Below are 26,616 nucleotides of genomic sequence, written 5' to 3'. Positions count from 1 at the left end.
GTATTCTCAGTTTTCTTATACAAAGATCTCTCGTTTTTCGCGGTGTTACGTTCCAAAAAGAACCCGCGATAGGCGAAATCCGCTTAGTAGTAACCTTTACTTTTTTACAATTATTATACAATGAAATATTCCATAATACATTGAAACCAAAGAACAAAACCTTTTTACAGGCCCAAACATTTGTTTAGCAAATAAAAAGTACTGTATAAACAATTTATTTTTTATTTTTTACAAATAACTACTGTACTGTAAAATAATAATTTTAATATGAACTGAAAGCGGATTCCCGTGCCCGAATTGCAGAGATCAGCGCCGCCCCACCGTGACCTGAGTTATTGGATTAGAACTGGAGAAAATAAAAAATGATTATGAAAAAAAACAAAACAAAGTACAGTAGCACAAATAGTGACTCCCGTGTATTTCACTGCTCTTCTGACTGAGCCGCTGCAGCCTGACTCCGCTCTGTAGCGTTTTTTTTTTCTTCTAAAGCCCGAGGTGCAGGTGTGTTTTATCTAGAGAAGAACATAGTTATCGGTTGTTGTTGTCGCTCTTTTTTCTTCTGGGCAAAAAGATTCTTATAAACCGACATGCCACCATCGATTATGTTAAATATGGCAAGCTGTTTTACGTATGTGTACATATTAAACTGCAACGTTGTTGACACACAGGTAGAGAAGAAGCGGAGAGACTGTTTAGCCAATCAGAATGCAGAACACAATGCACGATCCAAATCCACGAAGCAGCGAGACCGCGAAAGGTGAACCGCGAAATAGTGAGGGTTCACTGTATTGCATATATCTGGAATATTTGAAAAACAAACAATACCGCCACACAGTGCAGCATGACACCTATTTTCTCTCATTTCCGAATCAGCCTATCAAGGAGCTGCATGCATTTTCCTCCCCACTGATTGGCTAACGGAAGCTTTAGATGTTACCTTCTGTGGTAGTGCAAAAGCAGTTTTTACTCCATGTATTTATGTATGTTAACGTATAATATGTGTGTGAACTGTTAAAATATTATTATTATACAGTTCTATGTATTTTTAGGGATCTCAAGTATTTGCACGTGTGTGAATACTTGATATTCATGGGTTGTTTCCAGTTCACACAAATACCTACAGTCCATTGTACTTTAATTGCCTCAGTTCAAATGACAAAAATAAATTCTGAGAATAAACTAAAACTCGTCACCTGAAATATGTTCCATATTAAACATGAAGGCAATGAGAATACGTGAGAAAGGGAGAATGTTCCGACATCCATGTTGGTGTAAAGACACTCCCTGCTTCATTCTTCATGAGTTGACGCTGTCCTGCCGATTATTTGGATAATCCTGCGAAAAAGAGGCTTATAGTAATTATTCTAAAAGCCTGGACCAATTTTAAAGTTTGCTGGAGCTATAAATCTTCTTTCCATATATTTCTGTAACTCAGTGATATTGCAATTGTTTCAAAAATAAAAAGTTGTCCAAGATGAGATTGGGATTTTGGTGATGCTGATGGATACATGATGTCTCGTTTGCTATTGTGACATAAAGTCAGCACTCTGGAAGACAGAGAAGTCAAAAAAATCTGTCATCAGCGTACGACCGCTCCAGAAAATATTCACAGCTGATCACTTTTATTGCTTTGGAATACGTTTTTCCCTTACAGTCCTGCAATTGCAAAATGACAAAATGTTTATATTTCTGCAAACTTTTGAGGAAACAGAATCACTTACAGGTCCATCTGATTTCCTCTGAACTCCTTTCAAATGTTTCTACAGCTTGATTTGAGTCAGTACAAGGTCTCACAGCTGACAGTTCATATCTGAGCAGAAACTATGCAATGAAATATTAAAGATTGTTTTAAAATGAAAAAGCAGCAGCATCAAACATGCTGAAAGGCATTTTATGATTTTTATTATTTCAACTAAGCAAACAAAGAAGGTGGTGAGGTGTGACATATTTACTTGTTATATATAAATGTGCTTTAAAATGGTATTTAAGTGCCTGGAATTGTCAAGAAGAAATTGAAAAAAAACAAAAAACATATTTAGAAAGATTATGACCCTGACTATTGGTTTTAATGCTTCTTGTTGCTACCTTTATTTTGTCCTTGTGAGTTATCATTTGTAGAATTATGTTGACATAACATAACAAATTGTCATAAAAGTGAAATGTGCAAAGATTTGACTTCCTGCTGTCCTTCTGTTGGGCTGTAAACAGACTGCAGTGCTGGCAGTGCCTTACCTTAGGCTATAGGGAAGTGTAATATATGTATCAAGCGTGCATATTAAGAATCAAACCTGGCTTTTAAAGGTCAGCTATGTCACAGCCTCCTGCTCACCGCTATTGTGATTCAATACGGAACCCAGCCTGTATTGATATTCATGTGAAGTCATGCATTTTTTCCCAACTCTGTTGTCTGAAACAGCTAGAAAGCGGAGTAAGCTAGAAAGCTAGCGGAGTAAGCTTTGCAACAAAGTCATTGTTAGCTGAAGAACTGATAGTCTGCTCCACACAGGCTGCTAGCTGCACAATGCAACAGATGTACTGCAGGGATTTGAGAGACTAGGAGCGAGCCCAGATTTCCTGAGAGGAGATGGATGCCTCTGTCGGTCCAAACTGGCACCATTCACAGAGCAGAACTCTAAACGCTTGTTGCAATGTCTAAAGTTAAAAATGCTCCTGTTTAAGTTGCTGTGTTTGATTTAAATACATGTATTTTTTTGGTTTGGTTAAGGAACCTGATGCTGTGTGGGGTCCAGCCTCTTTGGCCGGCTCCCCATCGCTGCAGGACCAGCAGCCTCTCCGCTCTCCTCTGCCCCTTCCAGCCTCATACATGAATGTGTTAGATGAGTGTGATTTGCTTTTCCCAGAGTGAACGCCACTGCAAATAGAATATCATTAAATAGCTGGCCGGTGCAAATGAATTTTTTTCTATCTTGTTTGGAGAGATGAAAGCTCATTTGGTTTGAAAGATCATAAAAAGTCATAGAAGCATAAAAAAAACATCCTTGAAAGATAGTGATAGCTATTGAACTCACATTATTCTCTAATCTGACAGTCATGTGTCAGCCAGGTGATTATTTTATTCTGGTGGCCTCATTGATTGAGCAGTTAGAGTCATCCTGCAGAATCAATTTACCTTTAATGTCTCCCTGAGGTGCATGAGTCAGTTTCTGTAACCAGCAGTTGGTAGTCCAGTTCAGAGCTTTAGAAAACTCCACTCATTCTCATCCAGCTCCAAAATAACCTGGACATAAAAAGCTGCAGTAGCTGCTGCATAAGTGTGGACACTCAAACTAAACCAAACTCACTGCACTCAGGCCTTCGCTCTAAATTAGAACATGAGATGCTTTTGTCAGATGAAAAGAACCTTGTGAAAATAAAAACCTTTAAGCAGGTACTAAAAATACTCTTCATTAACCTCACATTTCTTATTTTGAAAATGTTTTTTTTTTATTTTCATTTTAAATGTCATATTTTCAGTAGTTGTAAGTGGAAAATCATAATTAACAGAAATAAAGGCGTTCAAACTTGCTATATAATGTGTTTAACTGAGCGATACAGTTCCTAAAATAAACAAGCATTTCAATAAAGTTCTAATTTAATGGATGTATCTTTATTATTTTTTATCTATATTACAAAATCTCAGCCATTGTAATTGTAAAATAGGGATATTGTAGCTACATTTCCACTCACCATATAATAAATTCTCACACATTTGGAAAATAAATTTGCTAAATGGAAACATGACGATTCCAAAAAACTCTAGTATTTGATGAAACGTTTAGGATTCTTTGGTTTATTTCACAGAATTGTGAGAGAAACATTTTTTTTTGCATCAAACGAGTCACATGATCAACATGATGCTGCCACTGGTTGACAAAATGTGAACAAGTTCAACAGTACTAAATGGTTTTGTTTTCTGTTTGTTGGACGTAAAATGAAATTCCCTTTGAATTAACAATCTTATAAGATTTATATGTGGTTAATGAAGAACAGGAGAAGCAGTTTTCTGCTCCATTATTCTGTTTGAAACAACATTTATCCAGACAGCTCAAGATGTCACAGAGCCTTGTGACTCAAAGGTGTGACTCTACAGCAGCCACTGAGCTATGTTTAATCACATTGCTCTTTGTCAAGGCTGAAGTGGAAGTTATGTGCACAAAAGCTTGATACACCTTTATTCAGTTCCTGCAGACAGTACATCAAAGACAGTACATCTTTATTCCTGCAAAATGGCAAAAGCTGCTGTCAGACAATATTACTTTTCTTATCTGCAAGCTGTTCTGTTCTGCATTAGGATAGAAGAGCTATGGAAATGAGAGCTGCATGAATAAAGATGTATTTTCCTCTGCTAGGCAGCTGCGGGGGGATTATTATCAGCAACTGAACCTAGGCAACCGGCAGAAGAAATACTTTAAAACATTGTTATTTACAAAGCGCAGCTTTGTTGGCCTATTTTCTGGTTTTATAACGCTTTTCCTACTTGGAGCTGTTGCTGGCATGTTATGAAATGAAGATAACTGTTTTGAGTAATGGAAAACTGAGAATAAACACACTGTGTGGAAAAGACATCTTTTTTCTGACTTTGACCAGAGAAAACTCAGTCCTAGCAGTTTGAATAGATGACTTCAGATGAAATTTGCTAATTGAATAAAAAATATGTCTGAATAAGAAAGCTTCTTGGCCATATCATATTACAGTTTATTTGAGCAAAGAAAGAAGGGAAGAAAGAATCATAAAAAGGGAGAGAACATTAAAATGTAAATGTTAGTCAAATTCAACAAGTCGGCATGAATTGAATGAAAATATCATTTCTGTGTTCTGTAGTTTTCAAATTGGTGCTTAAAAATTCAGACAGCTGATTGAGATTTGATTTAGTCAGATTGTGGAAACACTTGACTGGTCCTGGAAACAAAGAATCTTGAGAGATCCATCTCCAGTTTTCTCTCCACCAAACGGCCTGCTGAGATCCAACTGCAGATTATTTTCTTTTTTTTTTTGTGCACAGTTAAACGTTGTGTTGCATTCCAACGTGGGCTGGCGACTTAAGCTGCTGTAGCAGACAGGGAAGGCTTTTATTTTGCAGCCAAGTTGTGGGAGAAAAACAATCACTGCTATCTAACCGAGCTTTCAGTTCTATCAGTTCGCTAGACCTGTTGGGACACTGGCCATTTCTGCAGGTCAAAGGTCAGTCAGGAATGAAAAAGATCACTTCAAGTTAATGGGCAAAGGTTTCATTGTTGTTTTTTTCATGGTAAATTAAACCGAGGCTTTTGATGCTAAAATGTAATTCAGATATTTTTTTGTTCGTTTGTCAGGACTTTCAGCTGTAGCAGAATCACTATTGAACCTTTCATCCTGGTTTTTAATCAGTAATATTAAGATTTTTCTTTAATAATGAATCTTAATGCTGAAACATGTTAAGCTGTAAACAAAATATTTTTGTTCCAGTAAATTTGCCATTCTCTTGATCCGAAATCCTTTTAAAATTGCAAAGTTTATTACTTTTCTTCTGAAGATATTATTTTCTTGTTTGAAATCAAGACTTTAATTGATTTTCTGGTGTTTGCCCATCCACCAATTTACATGTATGGAACAGTAGGAACAAAATGAAACAAAAAAATAAAATGTTCAAACAATTGTTGACAACACTCAGGATGAGACATGGATGTGATGGAAAATATCACCTTAAGTCGACTAAAAAAAGAGAGAGAGGAAGACTATAATAGTTAAACTAATTACAGAAGGGGCAAAATGCAGAAAATGATTTCTTAATTACATAAAGAGGAAAATTGATGATTGCATTCACAAAAAAGTTTAATATATTTCTGAATGAACTTTAAAGGAGAATATTTCTGCTTTTGAATGATACAGATGGAACAATTTCCATGAAAACTAAAGGGACATTTAAATAAACAGGGAAATAATAAAGGGCATGGTTTTCCTTTCCAATCAACTCCACCATAACCAGTGACCGCTCTGAAGCTGTCACCAACTTTCAGCTTAAAGGAGAAATTTCTGATTTTATCTCTGTGCCAGCAGCGTACTCTCTGATCCTCTGCATGAGCTGATGTCTGCAGATTTCAAGTTTATACACATTAGCAGTGTAGGTTACAGTTATTTAATGGAATCTTTGCCAAAAGCCATAGACACCAGCCTCCAAGAGTTTCTGAGAGACTCCAACCAGAACCGAACATGTTCAGTGACCCGAATGAACATCCCCAGACACCTCATGAGTCAAGAAAAAAAAAAAGAAAAACGATCCCCATCCATGTGGAAACCCACAAACATCCAGGCTTTTACCGAAAGTCACGCACAGTTAAGAGGTTCTTTTTTTTTTCTTCCTGTGAGATTGCAGGAAATTTCAGGCTGCTTTGATTCAGGCCTGCAGAAATCCAACTTTATGTAACAATGGAGCGTTCCACCAGCAGACCACCAGCATGCACACAGCCACCAACAAAGAAGAGCTGTGCTGATTTGCATGATATCTGTGGGGCAGAATACTCCCCAGATGCCGAGCTGATTAAAGAGTAATGTCGCTAACAACTTGAGGGCACAGAAAGAGAAGAGTGAGATGGCCGACCACCAAGTGGGCCAACGCTGCTTTGATGTTCTGGAGACACAAGTGTGGAGGCGGCGCCTGCTGCTTCTCTCCTAATTACCTCGTGTGAATCTTAACGAATGTGCATCAGTATGAGCTTCCTCTCACATGCAAGGTAAAGTCTTACATCTCCGTCACATGTTCTTCTCTACATTAGGCAAAAGTGCCTTCACTTCTATGGAGAAGCACCTGTGACACTTATCTCCACTTCCAGGTAAAACCTGATATTTCTTCACATTCTATGAAAAGAGGAGAGAAACTTTTTCCTGTTTTCAATCAGGTAGGATTACCAACATTATAGCAATTTGCTAAATGCAATAAATAGAGTAGAGTGGTAGAATGTCCTCAAACTCTTCAAATTCAGGCGTTTAAGATTACTGTAGAATTTGCTAAAGTTCAGGTTATTATTTTACGACATTCTAAACTTCATAGCTAAATTCAGACATACTTGAAGAAACTTCTCAAACATTTTGTCTCCTTGTGTGACATCAGATGGAATTTGATCATCAAATTGGACAAAATGGGAAACATGCCAATTAAAAAAACAACAACTTTCAATATAAATGTTTTGCACTAGCACGAGTTGGTTTTCAGGCTACATCAAAATTAGTGTATTTTGCAAAACTGCAATGGAAATACTTTTTTGCATCGTGTGTGATGGTTTGGGTTTGTGTAGTCATTAGTTTATTGTGATGTTTAGCAAACAGAAAATAATTGGTAATTCTAATGACCTAAAAAAATAGACTTTAGAAAGTTAAGAAAAACACGCATATTTTCATCTTTTCTTACAGTGGATGCTAATATTTGATTTCCATTGCGTGAGATTCTCAGAACCAGAATCTCATTGATATTTTCTGTTTCTTTGGCACACTCACTCGGTGTGACTTGGCAACTTTTGCTGAGGTGACGGAACGCAGCTTGAAGACAAAGTGTCATCAGCTCATCAATGCCCCAAGAGTCAGTCTGATGTTAGTGTTGATTGTTTACTGCTTGGAATTTGGTTCCCATAAAGCCTTTGGATCTGGAACACTTCATGCCTGATATTAACTCTGTGGCCCCAGATCTCTTCAGGAGACAGTAAAACAGCTCTGAGGCTCCATTTACATGGATCCATGAAGAACACTGTTGAACAACCTGTTTCCTGGTCTTCTATTTCAGATTTTATTTATTTATTTTTGCAGAGGTCTGATTTGCCCTTTCCCTTAATCTTTTGTTTTTTTTTTCAAAGCGAGAGTAAAAATGCAACAACTGCCTTTCATGCTAAAGCTGTTTTGTCTGTTAATGAACTCTGGAAAGTTGACATTTACAGTTTTATTTCAATGAATTAGAATATCAAAAAAATATTTCTTTTAGTAATAAAACCCCCACATTTGACATCATACACTCAAAATGGTCTATTGAAGAATTAATGCCTGGCAATTTTGATAATTATGGCTTAACAAAAACCCAAACTAGATTTTCTCATGAAATTGGAATACTATGGTTCCACCAGGTGTTTGCTAATTGCTACTGGCTAGTCTGAAGGAGCTGAGAGGCTCTGCTGGCCTGGAATTCCCCCCACAGGAGATGGAAGATAATAGATGGATGAATGGATATTTAATAGAAATCCATTGCTATTTTGAAATTAAAGGATTGTTTTGTAATTTTTTCTTCTAAAATGTGTAAATTGGTTGTCAATGTTGATGTATAAGAGCAATGAATTGGTGAAACATCAAGGCGGGGTGAATCTTGTATCTCCTTCCACTAAGATGCTGATAACATTCAGCTTTCTTTACAGTCTTTGACCTTAATGTGCTTCAGTCTGCAGGACAGTTTGAAAATATAAAATACTGATTTTCTCCAGTTGAAAAAGGAGGTTTAGGTTTTTATTTGTTGTTTTCATATTCTTGTCTCACTGACTTTGTTTGACACTGAATTCTAAATCTCTACGGTAAAATTTAACTTCTTAATCAATAAAATTATAAAATTAGTTTTGTTAACCCTTTAAAAAATACTTTTACTACAGAAATGCAATGTCATGACCTTCCATTAATTACACATTAATTACAGTGAGAATTAAGTTATCATTGAAAACTTCTGTTTGTATTCACTCTAGTAATACTCCTATGATAACACAACTTGTTTGATGATTTGAAACATTAAAGTGTGAGAGAAAAGTTAAAAGAGAAGAAATCTGTAAGATGAAAAAAAAATGTTTCCCTGTAAATTCAAACTTGTGCCTTTAATCTTGTTTTTAACAATGATTGCAGTTGCATCCTATTTGCTTATTTCAACATGGAAAGAGATCCAGAATAACCTTTGCATTCCATCCCAGGATGAGTGGATATGAAGTTCTGAATGGGGCTCTCAATATGAATGTAACAGGAAATATCTGTGTCTGAAATCTGTTTTGGATACGTTATGTTAGCAGGAGCTGTAGCATTGTCAGCCGGCTGGTTCACGTGCATCTGGCAGCTCTGTGGGGGTTAGTCCGGTTAGACCCTGGTGGATTTAATAGCCAGGATTCTGGAGGACAGATGGTGTGTGGTGAGGTGATGGTTGTAGTTTGCAGTGTGTGTGTTGGTGGGGGTGTGTGTAAGAGCAGCTGATGAACAAGGGGATTTAATGCCTTGTGACCCAGATTGAGCCCAAGCAGTGATGTGTGTTTCGGGTTGTAGTGTTTGTGTGTTATTCCACATGTTGCACCGCAGATTTCCATGTACTCTGTGTTTACTTTCACTCCTCAAATGCACCATTACTTGGTGGTGTTGAGAGATATGTATGAAAAAACACATATCGCCATCTCCCAGCTGTCCTCTGCCGGGACAATCTGTCAGTCTCCTTTCCAGTCCCTCATCTTTGTCCTGCCCGTCCTCCCCACACGCCTTGCCACACTCTATGGATTTGCCACAGACAGGCTTGATACCTGTGACAGCTCTGTCACACATTATACACCCCTGAAATGTGTACGGCGTCCTGGGCTGGAGGCTCCGGGGAGGGGCTGAGCACCGCTGCGGTCAGAACGGGAGAGTTTGTTACGCCTCACTGCCATATCCGCAACCTCAGATTCCTGCTGATTTTCTTTTCTCCTTTCCCGTTTCCCCCAAGTGACAAGTGTCAAAAATAAATCTCACAATTCCACAAATGAAGATATGCTTGAAGTCAATAATATTTAAATTCACTATAAATGGAGCAGTTTGAGAATCACTTGCCTATTGTTTCCCATACTGTTTAACATTTCAGTGTCATGTTAATGATAAACAGCAGGTGTCATATCAAAGCACTTTAATGCAGAAATATTACATTTCTATACAGAAATGTACGGGTAATTCAATCCAGTGGATTCAGCCAATTAATAAACACAACACACATTTCAATTCAATCCTGGTTCTACAAGGTTGAGTTTAATATTGCAACTGGTAAAAGATTTTCTACCTAAGGAAACTAAGGAGACAGGATGTTGTTTCTATAGAGCATATACAGCAAATATGCAATTTTACATTTTATAAATAGATTTGATAAATGGAAAAACAACAATTTTAAAAAAAAAGGTGTTTTCAAGAAAAAGTTTTATTACTAGGATTAGATGGATTTTTTTGGTTGTATTGAAGTTGGTTTATTTCTCAAACTGCAATGGAAACACTTTTTTTATATCAGACGAGTCACATGACCAACAACCGGATGTTACTACTGGTGCAAACCATGAAGAAGAAGACAGGATGAATGATGATGCCGTGGCATCATGCAAACAAAGTTATTGTTTGCAAAGACCAGTCAGATATTCTTTTTATATTGTTTTTTGTTTTAGAAGATGCCAGTCTGACTTCCTGGATGAATGCTTTTCATGTAAATATGTAGCAAAATTAATTGCTTACTTTGCCTGTAGTTTCTGCACTTTTTAACATAGCCTTGATTTCATTGATGACTATTTACAAACTATAATGATAGGTCTGATGTTCATATTGTTACATCAGACCACAGCATCTACACTATTAGCTGTTTATTTCATCCATAATCTTTCAAACTCAGCCAGTAGGCTGACATAGGCTTACAATTCTGCACAAACAAATACTTGGAACAGGCTTGACATGAAGCTTTAACAAGCTTCAAATGTATTGTGTTTTCTTCAGTGTCAGCCTCAATATTTCTGTGGCTATTAAGAACAGAGGCATCAATCTTCCATAGTAAAAACAGAAACAAAATCATCAGATAATGGAAAGAAAGAGGACAAGATCTACACCTCTCTGTTTCCTTTACCTTGACCACTTTTTCTCTCCTTTCTTTGTGCTCTGAAGGACGGAAACAAGATTTTATAGTTGCAAGTTTTATAGTTCTGTCCTTGGATTTCTTCACTCTGTGTTTCTTTACAGATACATGTTGTTGTACTTTCCTTAATAAATGCATCTTTCCACTTCTCAATTGATGAACCTGGAGAAAGACAAATCTCCTTCTCTTTTCTGCGTTCGTCTCCTCTCTCTGTTTTTCCCTTTTTCTATGGTACATTTTGTTCTTGAACTTTAATAAAAAAACAGAGTTCAAAACAGGTACAGTAAAAAACAGATATTTTCATTGACTGTATAAAAAGACAATGTTTTTGTCCCACATAATTTCTATTTGATAAATGTTAGAATAGGAAGAGAGACAGTTTTATTTTTTAAAATCCTTTAAAATCACATGCTAACATTATTATTCCTTTAAACATTTTAGGAAACCCAGATCATGATGGCTATGCAAACTTTGCATATTCTTCTTCCATTCAAACATTTATTGGCAAGTGATACTGTGGGAATTTCCACCTATACTGTTTTGTTCAATTTGACATTTTGAATATAAATTTGCTTAATGGAAACACATCAAATTCTTAATAAATCATATTTTTTGATGACAAAATTTGGAGGGTGATGGCCAGGCATGTTTTTTTAATAACTTATTGCATGAGCAACCCTATTCAAGTGTTGATTTCATCTGAGTTTGTTATTTATTGCAAACACCATTAGCGGAATGAAACACAGCAATTGTTTCCATGTGCATTTAAGGCCAAAACACTAAAACTCTTTTACATATTCACATAAAATGTGAAATCTTATTTCCATGTTTGTACTAAAAAGTGGAAGTCCAATAAATTTAACCCAACATCTTTCATATTCATTTTAGAAGCATATCTCTCCATATGCTCTGTCAGCTCTACGATGACTTTTAACTGAATTTGGTATGCTAAGAGGAAGCCGCCATCCCCACTTAGCTCAGCCATCCAACAGCAGGGGAATGAGATGGTGAGGTGCCAGGCGAAGGCACAGAGAGGAAGAACTTAGCCTGAACACTTGTTTTTGTTTTTCATCTTTGCTAGCATTTGAGCATGAGCGCAGAGATCCTCCATCAGTTCTGTCAGTCTCACACAGCTTATGCATGTGTTTTTCCTTCACTTGGCTGCTTCAGGAAGACGAGGCTTTGATGATGTGGGTGTCAGAGCTGGAGCCCGCCGTCACAGATGGAAGTTCAGGAGAGGAGGAGGAAATAAGAAAGTAGCCCTGACTTAGAGTGAGAAAACTATGCTGAGATTAATGAAGGGACAAACGCTCAGGCACTGCCATGTGTCACATTCTGTTGCTGGAATGTGATGAAAAACCAGAGTGTGTATTTTCTTATGCAACCCCTGCTGTTCCAGCACAGCCTGCTGAGGTGCTTTTACCAAACAGCGTGAAACACTGGAGAGTAGTTAGCACAAAGCCTCACTATTCAACAGGATGTGGTCACAACTACTTCCTGTACAGGTTAAAACACTTTGTCTGGATCCACAATCACTTATTTATTTTTTCTTGAATAGAAGCTGACTTGTGTGCAGCAAAGTTGGTTTTTCAGTAAAAGTCTCTGGATAAACTTGATTCTAATTATAATAAGAATTTGGTTATAAAAAGACCAGCACTTTGTGTTGTACTTAGCATATTGAATTGTAAGGAAATCATGTCATTAGTAATTTTACCATGCTTACAAAAAAGTCTCTCCATCTGCATTATGTCCCTGTGCTGGATGGGACAAATTGGCATCATTTTTGAACTGCTGTTGTGGGTCGCTAAAACTCAGTAAAAGAGCCACAAATGGCCCACAGGCCACACTTTGGACACCCCTGATCTAAACCACTCCATTGCAGTCTGGCTGTATGTTTATCGTTTTTTGCCCACTCTAATTGATGCTGTCCTTGCCCTCCGTGTTATTTTCAATGTGGTCATCTCTGCTGATGGTAAAAAGTTAGAAATAATAATTAATAGACAGGCCTATTGGCTGATTGGCTGATTCTGTTGTTGCTCTACTGTCTGCTACGCTCATCAACTCTTCTCACTGCTGATTCTGTGACCCTCTGAACTCCCATCTGAGTCATTTTGTGTTACGTTATTACGTTGTTATTTACAGTGCAACCTTTCAGAAGATGGCCCTGGGGCCTCTGACCCTTAAGAGTCCAGAATGGTTACATGTCAGCTGCTTTGCAGTCATTGGTTTAATTGCAGCATTACTTTGTAAAATGCGTCACTGCCCTCAAAATCTTCCTGTAGAGTCAGTGGAGACCGAAGGCGCTGAGACAATGCTAATAGTTTCACATGTAAAGATGAGTAAAATGACCATTTTAACTTTCATCTTTCACAATTGTTTGATGTCCTGAAAGAAAGAAAAAAAATCTATTTTGTATTGACTTTATACACTAAATAACTTTAATAGGAATTTCAAATTTAGCGTCCGCATATTCCTTAGGTTAGAGAATATAAGCTGCACTGTTCAAAAATACATAACGGCAAAGATTGCCTTCAGTATTTGCAAAACTATGGTTGATGAGATGCTTGAAGTTGAAGGGTTTGTATGCAGCTGCCATGAGAATCACCTTCGACTGCAGATAATTTTGACATCTAGGATTGTGACGTATTTATGATTGATTTGGTCCAGATGTCGAAGCTCAACGTTAGAATGAAGTTAAATGTACATTTCAATCTATTCTAAGCATAGAAAACAAACAGATTTACCAATATCCTTTATTTGACTCATGATTACTGAGATAGAAATGATCATTATTGCTAAATAAAAAGTAGAAACATCTTCAATTAAACATGTTTTAATTGAAGATGTTTTACCAGTGACTATTCTACATCTTAATTCAACAATACATCTTTATAGTACAGTGTACTTGTTGAGTGGATGTCTATATGTGCTCACCAACATGAATATTGATATTTAAAATATTCTGATCAAATTTTTTCACACAGAAATGTAAAATAAAACTTTGTTTGCATGTCCCACTTTTACACTGTGAAAAAAGTAAATAAAATCAATAGTTCAATTCTGTGAAATTATGACATAAAAATTCTGTAAAGCTTAAGACAGTGATATTGTGTTTATTTCCCATTATGATACAGTGTAATGTCAAACCAAAATTATTATATATGTTTTTAAATTGTAAATAATACTGCACTCTGTTGTGAAAACATATTTTTTGTATTTTGTACAGAGAAAAGTTGCATCCTTCACAACATAACTTTTATATTTTTACTTTTCAACAGATTAATAGTAGTAATATTGAACATCTCTTACTTTCAAGTCCAAACCAAATTAGCAGCTACCTAATTAAAATAGGCTTTTTGCTACCTTGATCCATACACTGTGAAGAAAAAAAGAAAAAAAAAACGTTCAGAAGGGCACTTTTTTATTCAGCAGAAAAGGGGCAGGTGCAATAGTATATCACCACCTAGTGTCTATCTGTGAACATCACTGCATTCATTTAGCTACCTGTCTGTCTATCCATCCATCATTTTATCTGTGTAAAAGTCAGGGTGAATTTTGGTGTTTATATTTTGAAAATCGACAGAAAAATAAAAAAAGAATGGAAAAATTGCTCAAATCTGGAATCGTACAAAAGTTTTCCTTGGAAAAATGTATTGAGGCCTTTGCTTTTTCACTTGCATTATTTCCATATTGTGCAGTACCTTGCATGTTGCAACAGCTTCTTTTTCCTAGTTAAAACCTGCAGCGTATTAAATGTATCCTAAATGACCTGACATGGTTATGAGACCAGTCTGCCTCTAATGCTCCCTGGTTTTGGTTGTGCTCAGGACTCTGCATGTTTCCATGAAGCATTTTGCAGAACAAAAACATGTCTAAGTTGTTTCCTTTATGGTATTAATGACATGTATTTGTTGACTTTTGTTCTGTCTTATCTGATTTCCCTCTGATGATTTCCCTCAAAGAGCATCAGCGATACAACATTACGCCACATAGGCTCACATTCCCTGTAATCGTATTATGTTACAGAAACTGAGCCAAGTTCCAGAATGCTTCTTAATCTTACTGAAGACTCAACCTCCTGGGTACGTAAGGGATTAAATACATTAGAAACAAGTGAGCATGGTGCCACAATGCCTCAAGAATTTACACTTATTTAATTGCAGCTTTGGCATAAAAAAAGAGATATCTTATTTTCCTTTTTGCTGTCAGGTCTCAAATTCAAAGAAGCAAACTTAAATTTTGCTGAAGAGGGAATAGATTAATGAAGAGGACAATAATTCTTTTCATGCATTGATCACATTTTACTGGCCAATTGCAGATTACGGCCAATTCCAGTTTTGGCCATTATTGATTGTTTTGTCTGCAACAGACTGGCGACCTGTCCAGGGTGTATCCCGCCCTCTCGCCCGGAACGCTAGCTGGAGAAAGGCACCAGCATCCCACCCAACCCGTCTAAGGGACAAGGATGTACAGAAAATGGATGGATGATTGTTTTGCATGAAATGTTGCTAAATATAGTAAGAATGTTGCCAATTTGGCAACAATGGGCAATTTATACAGACATACAGACATGACCTGGTGGGCGGGTCTGTCAGTGAAACCTTTTTTAACATTTAATCTTGAATCCACATGAAAATGTGATTTTAGGAGGAATGTTTTTTGTTGCAGTTTTCAAAAAGAGAGAAATCTTGAAACGCCAAGGGAAATCTTAAAAGAACAGTTTGTAAAAATAAAACACCTTTTGCAAGGCATCCTGAATAATTATTTAAGTTATTAGTAGAATGAAATGTCACAGTAGCTGCTGAAGGTAGACTGCTTTATTAAATATGTCACATCAAAGCAAACATCAATGTTTCACATGTTGTTTAACATTTTTAAGAGGCACAATTTGTCTGTTTGTGGTTTCCATGGATTCAAATGACTTCCACAAGTCAAGATCATGATATCTGTGGTGCACAAAATAAAAAACTGCTCATTTTGTCTTTTAATGAGAAGTGAGGTAAATCACATTCCGTTATTCTTTACAAGAACACCGAAGGCATTTTTCTTACCAGATAATCTAACTCTATGCTTGATTGGCAGCTTTAGTAAAAAAAAATATGTTGCAGGCATCATAAAGCTGTTCAAAGTTTGACTCACCCAGCTGTCGACTGAGATCAGCCTCATGATTTGACCCAGTGATGCAGTGGCTGATGTGCTCTGACAGCGATGGTGTGTTTGTTTCACTGCTGAGCTGCTGCTCCATCATCAGCATTCAGCTAGCCCCATGTGGGCTTTCACACACCCTTCTAATTACGCAGCCCTGTTGGAGACTTTGATGGAGCTCTTCTCACCTAATTTCACTGCTGCCACTTTGACCTGCCCAGTAGCTCTGAACATGTACACAGCTGAGCACGACATGCTTCTAGCATCAGTCCATTTGATGACCCAAGGTTTGTTTGCACACTGCAGGTCACAATATGTAAACAAAGAGTGTGCTGTAGGAAAGGATTTGACCTTGTTTTTTTTTGTTGTTGTCATATTCACGTTTAAGATATTTAATCTTATTTCAATAACCTTTGTACATTTAGCTGATTAGTTATAAGCCATCTAGTAGTTAGCTGTAACCCTAGTAACAGGTTGCTAACCTGTTAAATGGGAGTTTCCAGGATGAACAATAATTGTGTTTCCTTTGATCATATAATTGCGCAAATTTGTTTTTACTTAATGGAAACACCATAATTGCGAAATTTTGTTTTTTTTGACAGTAGCAGATAGCGACAAGTTTTTGCCCAATTTTTTTATGGAATTTGAATAGAATTTCAATTTAGTTTCAAACAGTTTCTGATAAGGAGTATATGTGTTAGATGAGCATTTTGTTAATGGGAGAAGGGGACAAATAACTGTTTACAATGAGGCAAACACTAAGGATATGTTTGACCACATGCTAAAATCCCATCGCCACCTAGTGGCACATCATGACAACTACAGCTGACTCAAGCTGTCATGGTGGCGCCGTCTAATCATGGAACTTCTTCCCAATCGACATCTGAAAATACCGGCAGTTTCCAGGCAGCAGTCTTGTGTAAACACAACCTTACTTTGTGTTTACAGTCTTCAGCATTAGCTTAAATACTCATTTCTGATCCTGTCCATTTTGGTCCCCACTGATCACTATCTAAACATCTCAGATGATCTTTTAGTTGGCACCACCTTCTCCCAATCGTACATAATACCTAGTTCTATTATCTATTATCACACATCATTGTTGACACTCATCCCCTTCCACTCCACCTTGTCTCTGCTTTTTCCTTCCACTGTCTTTGGCATTCGCTGTTTTTGTTGAAGGAACTTAATCTAATCCATTTTCAAAACCTCTTATTTCTGCGGTTTCCTTGTTTTCCCCTGATTCACACATGAATTCTTTCACCATGCCATTACTTTCTCTGCAAGACATTACACAACTTTTTCTGAATCGTTTCTGTCTCCTCCCTTTTCACACAATAAATCACAAAGTCATCTACAAGCGTGGGTGATAGCGGGTTCTCACCCAACCTAATTGACCAGCCTGTCTGTATGTCTTCCCATAGTTAAACCTTTACAGAATCTTAACAGATATTTTGCCATTTCCAGTGTGAGTCTTTTAATCAAAACAACAACTTGCAGTGACTCACAGATTTCTGCCCTCTGAACATTGTGTGCTCCGAGCTCAGACTCTTGGCATTCAGCTGGGGTCACAGTTTGTTCAGAGCTGCAGTGCCATTTCACTCCTTCATACGTGTCACTAATGCCACTCTGCTGTCTGCTGCTACTTTTTAAACATTAAACTGAGCCCAAAAAAACATGCTATGACATTTTGATAAGACTCCCATGGTCTTTTCAGAATTTGATGAGATTCGTTTTCAATTTAAGCTCAGATGCTCTGTGAGGATTAAGTTGGTTCAGCTTCTCTAAACGAACACCTGTGAAGCGGCTTTGTTCATGTTTACACCGACAAGAACATTTCTGTTCTTATCTTTACAAATCAACGCCCTGGTTTTCATTGGGGTTTGGTTTGTACATTCATGTGACTCACTGCTATTAAACCTCATTAAGAATGGGTTGGTAGGGTGCTTTTTCTAGCTGCATTTATTTTTGGAGGTGAACATACTTTTTTAAAGGCACTCTCTACAAAACCAATGTTGTGGTATCAGTGTAAGACACTGAGTTGGTCAAACATTGGAAGTAGTGCTCATGCTAAAGCTGTGGAGTTAGCATCATGCTATCCTGGTGTTGTCTTCTAGGACCTAAATGCTAGCTGACATAGGGTGACCATATTTTACTTTGGGAAAACCCGGACAACTTGCAGCGGGGTGGGGGTGTGGGGGGGTGTGGAGGGGGGAGAGAGAAGAACACCTTAGAGCGTGGGGGGGGTGCGCTGCCCGCACTGACGCGGCTCAGGGATTACGTGAAACGCAGCGCCGTGCGCAGTGCTCTATAATGCACTGTAAGCTATGTAATGTGTTTTGAGGCAGTTGACCAAAATCCCGGACGATTTTTAAATTCCCCCCGGACATCTTTTTAGGTCTGAAAAGTAGGACATGTCCGGGAAAAAGAGGACGTCTGGTCACCCTAAGCTGACAGATTCTGGAAAAATAACTTTTCTTTTTATCTAAATATGGCACATTCAATAAATTTCAGTACTTGAGAGGCAAATTTATAAAATTTATCTGAATCAGGTATAATTTTGAACCACTATAACATTTTGCTTTCAATATGATCTTTGGAATGTTTGCAAAATAGCATCAGCTAGCTAATCGTGCTAATTTCCACAATGTAGTCTAGATTTGTGTATTGATTACATCATTCAATTTTTCATTTCTTAATAGGAAAAGCACTGAATCTGACTGTATTTGTTGTAAACCCAATAAAATTAATTAAAAACAACTAAATTATTAGTTATTTTAAATATATCCTTCAATTTGATAGAATAAAACAATTATGTTTCACTATGAAATCCAAGTTCATGATTAATTAGTATAGTTAGTTCATTTACCTATTGGTTCAATAACATGTCTGGGTAGGTTTATGCAAGATTAAACCAGACTGCAAAAATGAATTTAGACCCAATGTCAAATTTTAACACATTTGAGCTATTTGCTATTCATTAGTTATAAGTATATGAACATTTTCTCACTGGTCAGTTACAACTGAATTGTAGACATAATGTGCTCTGCAGGTTTGAGCTGGATCTGTCTGGTTTGTGGTTCTACAAACTATTGATACTGGGCTGATTATGAAAAACCATCATACTGAATTTTTTACTGACTGCAAATTGGAAAACAATTTGCAGTCTGTAAACTGTTCCTGGGAATCTTGACTTTCTTGTTCACACAATGGGATTGGCAGTAAAGCAGCTGTAATAGAGACACAAAGACCAAATCATTACGCCTGCTGTATGAGTTTTTACTGTCAGAACCTTGATGGGACATGTTGCTTTCAGCAAAGACATTTCTGTTAGTTAAAAGTCAGCTTTCCCCACCTCACAACAACAAATTCAGATCATTCATTTACAGTTATCAGGTGTGTTTCCATCACAACTGGAGTCGATGAACAGCAGCAACTACAGAACAATCATTTCATATGGAACTGAAAGCAGACGAATAAAGTTCTGATTGCACTCAAGAGCATAAGGAGTCTAAATTTAGGGTTTAAATAATTTGAAACTTGATTTTTGCTCTTTGGAGATGGGCCATATCACACAGCTGCAGCAGAATACAGAGCAGGTCCATTCTGTCTCCTGAATATTTTTCCCTTTAAATCCATCTTTTGGACGGGAAGCAGCATAAACATTTCTGGTAAAACAAACAAACGAGCAGAAAAAAAGAGCCCAAATAAACTGAACTGAATATTAAAAGGAAAAATATAATCTTGTTTCTCTCAGTCTGAAAATAAAACCTTTCATGTTTTATGTTTGTGATGAGGATTAATGTGTTAAATATCAGAATGGTGGAAATTTTGTTACATTTTTCAAATTCAAAAGTTTTCACATATTTCCTCAGTATTGGACAGAATTATTGTCTTAACTTTCTGATGTGGATGAAACATTAGGCTTGTTTTTATCAAGCTGTTGAAAACAGTTTGCTGGAATTTTGACCTGCTCCTCCTGACAGAACCACTGTGACCGGGTCAAGATTCTACTTCTCCTTGTTCACACACATCTTTTAATTGACAAACAAAATTAATTAATTTTCAGAGCTAAAAAAACAACAAAAAACATTAAGACACTTTGTAAATAATTTAGTGATATGCTGAAGGACATTATTCATTTGGAAGACAAATTTGTCCCTAAGCTGATATCTTGAGATGTTGCTTTAATAAATCCACATAATGTTATTTCCTCATGATGTCATCTATTTTATGAACTATAGCAAAACATGTCCACAACATGATGCTGGCACCACCTTAACGTCCCAGTTGGGTTAATGCTCTCAACGTTTTCAGCTTCACATTTTTTCCTTCATATGTAAAGATGCTCATTTTGTCCCAGCACTTCAACTTCCGTCTCATTTTTCCTTTTAGTTGCTTCTTTTTTCTGAGCGCTCTTGACTCTGACAGTGTGTTTAAGATATAGCTGTGAAATGCTTCCAGTGTTTCTCTTCTAGCTCAGTTGTTATAGTCGTGACATCATAATCTCTGTATTCCCAATTTGTTTCAATTCATAGTAATTTTAGTGGATGCAAACTTCAGACATTTAGGAAAGAGAAGTAATTTTCCTAACTGACCTGAAGCAGAAAAAGTTTAACCTGATTTAATGTCAGACAGAAAGAACCAGATTTTGTCTGGTTTTAACTGTGAAATTACCCCCCCCCCCCCCGCCCCCACCTCCCTTCTTGGTTCAACAATTGTATAATTTTTTACAGAATTGTCTGTAATTTCCGATGAATGTGAAAAGTTTGACAACCCAGGCATGTTTTTCCTCTGCTCCATTTAGAGCCTGAAATCAATCAGTAAGGCCTTCCATTGGCTGCCCAGCCCGGCACTTTTTAAACCTCAGAGCTCTGTGCACTTTATCAGACTGACCTACATTAAGCTGTGGCCTGTGAAAGCAGCATTTCTACAGATAGAGCAGGGAGGGTTTTAATGCTTTAGGCCAGAGCAGAGTGGTGCTGCTCAGTTTGGTTGTCATTGACAGACTGCTGATGAAAAGAAAACACACCCTCCTTCACTTCTAGACTTTTACTATCAACACATTTAAACATAAATTGGACTCCAATATTGTATTATGTAATTAGCTATGAGTGCAAACAATTACTAGTAGCAGCTTATTGTCTCTGCGGGAAATGTTGCTGAATAAAATACAGGTCAAGTTAATTCAAGTTTATTTTTATAGCACATCCATGCAAAAAAAAAAAAAAAACATGCCACAGTCTGTGTGACGTTTTAGATTTCATTAATGCATTTAGCATGAAATTTAATGATTTCCCCCCGAAGTCTTTTTAAACTATACGGCCAAATCTTTGTTTTATTTGAATTGTAATTTTTTTTTTTCCTGGAAACAGGCAATTACCTCTACAGTTTGATTTTTATTTATTTCAGTGTGTATTATTTTTGAAACATACACTTTGAATATGTATTTTTATTGGAGAGGGAAGAGAGAACATTTGTTGGATGTTTAAATCCAACACATTCTAAGTTTGCAATGCAAAGTTAGGAATGAGTAAAGTCATTCAATAAAAAAAAATAAAGGAAATCTTTATTTGTATATATAATATAATAATCAGTTTCCAAAACAGCAGTAAAGCTCAACATGACGGGGCTCCAGTGGCTTTTGGTAAAACCTGACATCATATAACAGAGTGATGCTAATGAGAAGCAAAACGCAAAGGATCCTTAATTGAATCAATGATGTCAGGTGGGTGGAATTTCTAAAGTCTATGATGAAAAGCTCTATAATTTTGCTTTCTGATAAGCAATACCTTCTTTTTTTTTTTTTTTTGCAAAAATCGGTCCATCTTGAGACACATTTTATTACACTACATTAACCAAGAACTCACTAAGTGTCCCTGTCAGGTGAAACTGAAAATGAAAATTGCCTGTCAGTGGTTTGGTTAAAAGGCTGTACAGTGATTTCTTTATGTGATTCACCCTGAGTGGTATTTTTAAATGTGTGCCATTAGTGTTTTCTTCCATGTGAGTATTGACAGCTCTGCTCTGGTTTAATTTCCGTGGTAGCGCTCTGATAAAAGCAGCAGGACTGAAATGTCAACTGCAGCCACAGGCAGTTTACCTCCATAGAATGTTTCTTTCATTTTCTTCACATTTTAAATCCTTTAATTTGGTAAATCTCAGCTGCACATGTCGCAATAAGCCAGTAGTTTATAGGATGATGAACTGACCAGCTAAACAACTGAAGATTTGGAAGTTGATTTTAGATGTTTGGATATTTGAATGAACTCAGATTTGCTGAGTTTCCTATTCAACTATTTCACCAGAAGTGAATTCCTTGGAGCTTCTAACTACTGGAGGGTAAATGATGCTTTATGTTTGTCATTTGTTAAAGATACTTAAAGGGTATTTTTCTCATAAAAAAAAAACATAGAAAAAAGTCACTATGTACAACATTTGGAAAAGTATGTACTTTTTTAGACTTGGTCACATTCCAATACCAAACTTAAGGGTATTTATGTGGCAGATCAAGCTGAGAAATTTACTAAAAATCACATAGTTGTAGAAAAAGGAACGAATGGTTTTAAACATGGATTTCAAAGGTTTTTACAAATTTTGTAGAAATGTTGAAGGAACATCTAAGAACTTTTTCTCAAAAATCGAGTTTCCATTATGCAAATTTATTTTCAAAATGTGAAAATGTGAAATTATTCAGTGAACAGAAAGACAGATTATGTAACCATTTGGTTCAATCTACACTCATCACATGAAATTCAGTCATTGTCTGTTGTCGCAAATTAGCCTCAAACTTCTTCCTATCAAGAATCATTTTTGCAACAACTTTGATGTAATCTAGTAAATTATCTCTTATTTATATAATCTACATATTAAATACCAAAATGTGAACATGTTATATGTGCAAAATTCAAATGAACCATCTCTACTAAATTTAGCATCTGCAGGATGACAAAAACACAATTTCTTAAATTATTTTTCAACTAATTGTCTGTGAATTTAACAAGTAAAAGTTTAAAATGCATTCTATAACTTCTTAAACCACTCATTAAGACATTTAGGTGAATGCATACATTTAACACCAAAAAAGAACAGTTCAGAATCACCATGCTGTTCATGTGCGAACATGTCTGTAGAGTGTATGTTGTTTATTTGATTCCTGTTACTTATTTGAAACGGTTTTCCTTGTAAAGTCTCAGGCAGCAGACAGTTATGCGAGTCTATTTTGGGAACAGGGTGCTTTGAAATGAATCTTTGACTAATCTTCACACCTCCTGAGGAGTGCCTGTTAGCATGCTTCTCTCTTTGGCTGCTTTGAGGTGAGGGATGTGAGGAAAGAGGAAAAGAGAGCAGAGAAATGAGAATCTGGAGGCTGAAAGGGGTCTGAAGGGGAGAGCAGCATCAGGGCCGTCCTGCAGGGTCTAGGCTGCCGTCGGTCTTTAATCCCGCCCCTGCCCTCACCCTCCTCTTCCCATCATTCCCTCCATCTCACCATGACAAACTGGATCTGTGGTGTATCAAAGAGCCACAGGCTACATATCCTCCTTCTCCCCTGCACTCTTACCAAGTGGTTTTCATTCCATTTGTCATTTACACTTCCTCAGTCTTGGTTAGCTCACAGCTACCAGTGACTGCTGCCAGGCTTGGCAGGATGCTGCAGCCAGGAACCCCAGTGGCACAATTTAGAAAGCCACTTAATGGGTTTAGTGGTATTTGCTAATTTGTCAACAAGTTTTTGGAAGTCAGAGGCTGCTGTCTGGCTGGTCAGTCTGGATGGGATGTCTTCTGGGCAACCTTTTCTGCTGCAATGGGTACAATCAAATTTGCATACTTCACTACTTGGCTGTTGATACTTGGAACAGCAGAGCAGCATGTGTACTACCACCTTTCATTGTATTCCAGTTCATCACAGATACACAAAGGTGTTTTTGAGGTTTACACAGAGTGGAGTATATTTTATATTTCACCCCATGAACTTGAATAACACTTTCTCAAGTCCAGAGGATTCCAAAACGCTTTACACTACATTCAGACATTCACCCATTCAGCACTCTGCTTCCCTGGAGCAGACTGACCAAAGTGAGCCACTCTGACCACCAGCAGCACCCACACTGCAAAAACACAAAATCTCACCAAGTAGTTTATGGTCTACTTTCTAGTGAAAATGTCTTGGCATACTTGAATTATGACAAAACCAATTTACAAGTAACTTTTTAAGAAGATATAGGAGCTTGTTTTAAGTCACTAATTTTTTAATAATGTTGAAGAAATACATGTTCTACTGGCAAACTTCTGCTGGTGCAAAATTATGACACATCTCACATAAATAACTTAAAATGTGACATAAATCATATCCCATTTAGTCGCACATGTCGAAGTAGCACAATTTGGATTTTTTGGGGTTGAAAAGATTAATATTGGATCATTCAGACTGCCATGAAAAAGTCAGAAATAAGTTGCATTTGAGCAAAAAAAGTGTATTTGAGTCACATTTCTCTATTTTGCGAAAGTCCCATTTAACAAAGGACGCAACTGAGACAAACAAAGAGAGGAGCAACATGACGTAGGCTATAGGATCTCATGATGCCCCGATCTGTCTAAAGAAGAGAAACAAATTCACTGACATCCATCAGTCTGGAGAAAATTGGTTACATTGAAAAAAACTGTTCATTTTTTTTATCCAGACCTACTTTATTTCATAAAAAAGTTTTTGAAAAAATTGTCAATGTTCATAAAATTTATATAAAGGAGTTAATATTTATTTTTAATTAAAGCTTTGCTTTTTTCTTTGATGTTTTTGTGTTGAAGTTAGAATCAAACTCTTTTTTTAAACTTTAAATTGTCTGTTGTGTTTGTGTCTATAATCTGATCCCAGACTCTAAAGCGGGTAGATCTCTGATTAGACAATGTTCTGTCTAGTGATATTATAAATATCTGTGAAACCAAAGCAACCTGCTATCCTGTTTATAACCCATTTCAAACAAATCATGCTTGTTCAGAATTTTTTTTAAACTGTACTGCTATGAACTCTAGTATTGTACACCTTTACCGAAACCCTGAGTAGAAAACGCCTTTGTAGATTAAACTGGGTCTGGAAAGTAGAAAGTGGCAAGGTTTTCACTTAAAGGTGTTTAATGATGACTACAGGTAGCTGAAAAGTGAGAAGAGATATTCTGCATGTGAAGAATGTTTCTCAAGATCTTTGGAAATGACCTCGTAAGCCCTCGCAGATCAATGGGCAGACCAAGTGGTTCTCTGTCTCCACTTGATTAGTAGCGTCTGCTAAAAGACACAGTAACAGCAAAAGTTTAAATAAGTTTCCGTATTATTAGATTAGAGGTCATGAACATCTTTTTCTCATGAATGAATGATGCAGGCACCACAAACACTTATGAGTGCTGAAATAAATAAAAGCTATATGTTTTTCTCCATTTTTATCGCTGCAGGTTTTCTTAGCACTGGTGACCAGGCAGCCAAGGGGAACTATGGTCTTCTGGATCAGATTCAGGCTCTCAGGTGGATCAAAGAAAACATCCATGCCTTCAAAGGAGACCCGAAAAGAGTGACCATTTTCGGCTCAGGGGCTGGAGCGTCGTGCGTCAGCCTGCTCTGCCTTTCGCATTACTCAGAAGGTATGAGCTCCTCCACTGAGTCATGAACAGAAGTTGAATTTCCATCTCAAAGCACAGCAACATTTACTTTTAAAACCAGAGCTGACTTTTGAATCTGCATTTACTTCTGCTCTTACAACTTATTTAAAGTTGTTGAGCAGAAACATCCATGAAAAGCAGAAAAGTTTTGCTTGGCGGTGTGGACTTCTATTTGCCACAGCTGCTGCCTCAGGGCATCAAAGCCTGAGACTTTTTCAAATGATTTTATGCTGCAGACTTTAGAAAATTGCAACATTTGGATAACCTTGGAATGAAAACAGCTTCATCACATGAACAAAGACAACAGCCACAAAAAACAACCAAGCATTTGTGGCAGCTACTTATTCAGTAGGAGAATTATATTGTATTAACATGATGATAATATTATCATAATGCCAGAGGTCACCTTTATGAATGCAAAACAGTTTTAAAAAGATTTTAACCTGTTCTTGCATAAACACTAACAACACTTTTCATCAGCTCTTCATCTAAACAAAATAAAACCAAAAGATAATTTCATTTTGAAATTATTTTTTATGTGTCTACTCTCCTAAAAGAGTAAATGACACAAACTGTCGACTCACACAATTGATATAACTATGAAAAATATTGTCTTGGGATACAAAAACCTGCTGCATTTAAAAATATGTATTATTAATAATAATAATAATAATAATAATAATAATAATAATAATAATAATAATAATAATAATAATAAAAGTGGAAATTATAGGTAAAATTTGGTCCATGATGTTTTGAGATTTGTTGGGAATTAATATTCTGCATTGTGAAAAAGTTATTCTTGCTTTCCAGTAGGTGGCACTGTATGGAGTGACACTACTGCTCAAAGAGGTAAAATTGAAACCAAATATTTACATTGCCTGAGAACTCCTCTAAAAACACTTAAAACTGTTTATTTTAACAATTCAGACACCAAATATACTTGATATTGTCTTTATAAGCACAGTGGAAAGAGCCTTAGCA

The 26,616-nt window shown here is 36.7% G+C and overlaps 1 protein-coding gene across 1 annotated transcript in view; it reads left to right on the top strand.

Annotated features, from left to right (window-relative positions):
• Positions 1-26,616, top strand: part of nlgn4x (neuroligin 4, X-linked) — a 97,664-nt gene that overhangs the window by 57,267 nt on the left and 13,781 nt on the right. The window contains exon 4 of the mRNA XM_005809966.2: positions 25,429-25,614. Coding sequence (XP_005810023.1) covers positions 25,429-25,614 — 186 coding nt within the window. The remainder of the gene's footprint in view (positions 1-25,428; positions 25,615-26,616) is intronic.

This window comes from Xiphophorus maculatus, chromosome 24 (assembly GCF_002775205.1).
Source record: "Xiphophorus maculatus strain JP 163 A chromosome 24, X_maculatus-5.0-male, whole genome shotgun sequence".
NCBI lineage: Eukaryota > Metazoa > Chordata > Actinopteri > Cyprinodontiformes > Poeciliidae > Xiphophorus > Xiphophorus maculatus.
This window is presented reverse-complemented; position numbering and strand designations above follow the sequence as displayed.